General features: G+C 55.3%; 1 protein-coding gene across 1 annotated transcript in view; it reads right to left on the reverse strand.

Annotated features, from left to right (window-relative positions):
- Positions 1-3,940, reverse strand: part of CCND2 (cyclin D2) — a 31,178-nt gene extending 27,238 nt beyond the window's left edge. Inside the window, exons 1-2 of the mRNA XM_008588546.1 lie at positions 3,489-3,940; positions 1,541-1,756 (exon numbers count right to left, since the gene is read on the reverse strand). Coding sequence (XP_008586768.1) covers positions 1,541-1,756; positions 3,489-3,683 — 411 coding nt within the window. The 5' untranslated portion in view covers positions 3,684-3,940. The remainder of the gene's footprint in view (positions 1-1,540; positions 1,757-3,488) is intronic.
- Positions 3,941-4,048: the final 108 nt, after the last annotated feature.

Below are 4,048 nucleotides of genomic sequence, written 5' to 3' on the forward strand. Positions count from 1 at the left end.
AAACCCGGTTTTTTTTTCCCCCCCCCCCCCCCCCGCCTCAGCTCTCTTATTTGTAAAACAGGAAGAGTCTTCCAGATCCCAACTTCTGGGATAAAGACACAGGGAATGGAGAAACGGCAAGTTTTTTTTAAAGCTATAAATTAGCCTGGGTAGTCCTGGAAAAACTGGGGTGTTCTGAAGAACACCTCAAAACCCACCGTCCCATCGAAACAAATGAACCAAAGATTATTTTTTCTGCTTTCCCATGAGAAAAACAAACTGGTCCCCAATTCTAACAATTTTTTTCTTTCCAAGTTTTAAAATTTGCCTTGGCTTTTTACCCAGCATTGGAGTAAAACAACCAGCGACCTCAAAGATGGACTGAAATCTCAGCCCCTCCTTCTCACGGGAGAACGTGAGAACAAACCACTCGCCTTGCACTCTTATTAAAGGAAGCAGATCTCCTAGAAGAAAGCACCTTTCTGGGCCTCTCGGACCAAACCAGAAGCAGCTGAAATCTGGCAGCGGTTCAAAGGTGAAGTCATTCATGCCCCTCTACATTCTAGGCAATTCCTCCGCCAGCCTTGCGCGTGTCTACCACTAGATGGCAGCACAGCCCCAGCAAGGAAGGCTCCTCACAAAGGGCTCAGTTCACGAAGGCAGTCTTAGCCCCGTGCACTTTTGTGCAGGGCCTGCCAGTAAGGAGGGGGAGGGGGCGAGAAGAGGGGGCCCCTTTTCTAAACAGTGCAGAGAAAGGTGTGCGAACCACTGAAACGTGGGCCTCGGAGCTGCTCTACCATTCCAGTGCTGCTGCAATATGACTGTCTTACGTATAAGGCTGGAGAAAAAAAGAGTTAGATTGGCTGGGCGAAAAAAGAGTTAGATTGGGAGGGAAAAAAGAGTTAGCTTGGGTGGGAAAAAGCAGGCAGAAAACCATAGTCAAGATAGGACCCCTGGGGTTGTACAGAGATCACAATCCCACTGGGGCTAGAAACCCAGACCTCAGACTCCTCCAATAAAAGGCCAAATTTTGACTTTGCTCAAAAGTCGGTGCGCTGATATTTAGTGAACCGCTACTATGTGTAGGTATCTTGAGATTTTATAGACACATAAGACATTACCTTTGAACCCACATTCTTGAGACACACCGTAACTCATTTCTACCATGTGAATACATTCTTATAATGTAAGTCAGACTATTTTCTCAGAGTTTAGTGTTTGAAAATTTGTAATTGAAGTATTATCACTGTTAATTAAAACATTCCATGTTTCCCCTACACACACATACAAACACAATTGCAAATGAATTTCACCAACACAAATCTCCATGAGGATCTTATTCATGGATGTAGCCTTGATGCTTAGCAGAGTCCCTGGCACACAGTAGGAACACAAAAAATAGACAGTTATCTCCTATTAAAGAGATAAGTGTGAAAATCCGGGTGGTGGGATACATTTGGATCCTAAGATTTTGTTTTCAATGTGGTGGGTAGGGTGCATATTGTCAGGAGAGAGGGAGGAGGAAAGAGCAGAAAAGGAGCAAGGGGTCAGTCATTTTTACCAGCAGCTCCTGAGGCTTGATGGAGTTGTCGGTGTAAATGCACAACTTCTCAGCGGTCAGCGGGATGGTCTCTTTCAGCTTGGAGGCCAAGAACATGCAGACAGCACCCAGGAGCTGAAGGTGGGACTTGGGAGTTGGGACCCCAGCCAAGAAACGGTCCAGGTAATTCATGGCCAAAGGGAAGACCTCCTCTTCACACTTCTGTTCCTCACAGACCTACAATGGGAGTGGGAAAGAGTTGGGGGGAGAGAAAATAGTATCAGAAAAAGAGAAAAGCGATGAGAAAGCACAATTTGCAGAAACAAAAAGAAAAAATTAATTTTTTGTGGGGCGGGGGAAGGGAGTAGAATGTGTGATACGAATAAACGTGAGCTCAGTGGGGCAAATGTAAATAGCCCCTCGGCGCCCGGTGTTCCCGGGCCGCCTAAAGAGGGGGTGGGCTGCGGAGCGGAGCGGGGAGCCGACCCCGCGCAGCCGCCGCAGCCGCGCCCGCGCGCTCTGGCTGCTCGCTGCTCCGCGCACGGCGACTCACTCGCTCTCTTTTTTGGATTTCGTCATCTTTTCAAAAAATCAATAAAAATATTCTGGAGGCTCCGGGGGTCTACTTCTTGGTCCCATCCGGACCTCCAGACTCTGCTCTATCATTCCCGACAATTGGAAAAAATGTCCGGGGTGGTCCCTGCGGTCCAGGGGCCGCTTTTGGAGGGGTGGGTGGGGAGAGGTGGGGAAGAGGGGGGAGGGTGGACGGGAGGAAGAGCGCCGAGCCTCAGCGTCTGGAGCTGGAGCAGGGGGGGACGGATTCAAAAAATAATTAAAAATCGAGGAAATACCCCAGAAAAGCCCTTTTGGCCTGAAAACCCCAAAGAGGATCCAGGCTTCCCGTAACCGAGGTTTCGGGTGCCAGAAAGGTCTGTATCTGGACCCCTGGGGCTTTGGATCCCCGGGGAAACTTAGAGGGGTGAGAGCCCCGGCGGGAGTGTCCGGCTGCGGCCCACAAGGGCACCAGCCAGGGAACGTGGTGACGAGCTGGGGAAAGACGGGGACAGGGAGCCCTGGAGAGAGGCACGGGGGGCTCTGGCCCCTCATTGAGGGGTGCCCCGGTATCCCCCCCTGCACGCACCTCCTCCCCCCCTTTCTACCCCACCCAAATCTCCGCACCGAGGAAGCTGGAAAGCCAAACCGTGAGTAACCTCCACGAGGTGGGGGTTGGGGGAGAGGGCACGACTAGAAGAGGGGTGGCGGGGTAATGGGGTGCGAGGGGGAGCGGGGACGTTCTCCAGCCTTTCCAACTGGAGTTTGCAAAGCAACATGGCGAAACCACGGCAGGTCCGGAGCTGTGCATACGTGGGCACACAGCTCTCTCGGCAAAGATTTGGGGCAAGGGTAAAAAAGTGGTTCTTCTGGGTTCCCCTAAAACACAAGTTTCTTCGGTGTGACTTCCGGGGCTCCTGAATTCCCCGTTTCTCTCCTCCTCCCTCCTCCCGTGTCCCTCCCCCTCCCCCCTGAAGTGCCAACGCGGAGTCGCGACCACATGCGGGGACCTGAGGCTAGGGCAAATTCGCTCCGGCCTTTTGGGGGGCTGCCTTTTTCCTGAGGGCCCCGATTTCACGCTCCTATTCCTTTCTCTGCCGCACCGAAAGCAGCCGCCGCTTCGCAAAGACAGGTCGGGACGAGGGTGGGAAGGAGAGGAAGCCACATGCAGGCACGCGCGCGGGATGCGCCCCCACCCCGCCCCAGCTCAGCCGCGTTTCCCCCAGACTTTCCTCCCCTTCTCCCCTCCCCCCGCCGATCTGGCAAGGAACGGAGATGAAGCCACCGTCCCACCCAAGGGCGCGCGGTAACCTCCAGCTCGGGAGCTGGGAGGCCTGCGCGGGGGGTGCCCTGCCCCAGTTCGGGGGTTCCTGCGTAGGGGGCCGAGGCTCCTAGGGGTCGTCGCCTGCAGACCTACCTCCAGCATCCAGGTGGCCACCATCCTGCGCATGTAGGGCTGGATGTCCTTCTGCACGCACTTGAAGTAGGAGCACTGCGGCAGGTAGCGCTCCTCGATGGTGAGCAGGTTCTGCAGGACGCGGTCGTCGTAGAGCAGGTTGCGGTCCCGCACGGCCCTGCGGACCGGGTCCACCTCGCAGCACAGGAGCTCCATGGCCAGCCGCGCCGCCACTCGCCCCCACACTTTCTCCGGACTGGAAAAAGTTTTGGTTTTTTGGAAGGGGAAGGGAGAGGGTTCCCCTTACCTCCTCCCTTTGGCTAAATAGGCGGTTTTCGGGGAAAGGTTCGGGCAGAGAGAGAAGCGGGAGGCGAGAGAGGAAGGGCTGGGCGGTGGGCGAGCGGAGCCTCGCGGGCGCCTGCCTCGCACCGGTCCTCCCCTTCGCACTCGTCTCGCTCTCCCCGGCTCGCTCTGTGTCTGAGGCAGTGACGCAAGCTGGCTGGGCAGTTACTTCTCCGCGCCCTGACTCGCTCCCCCCTCCGGTTCCTCCTCCCTCCCCTCCCCTCCCGCCCCTCCCGCCC

The sequence above is a fragment of the Galeopterus variegatus genome, unplaced genomic scaffold (assembly GCF_000696425.1).
Source record: "Galeopterus variegatus unplaced genomic scaffold, G_variegatus-3.0.2 Scaffold4892, whole genome shotgun sequence".
Taxonomy (NCBI): domain Eukaryota; kingdom Metazoa; phylum Chordata; class Mammalia; order Dermoptera; family Cynocephalidae; genus Galeopterus; species Galeopterus variegatus.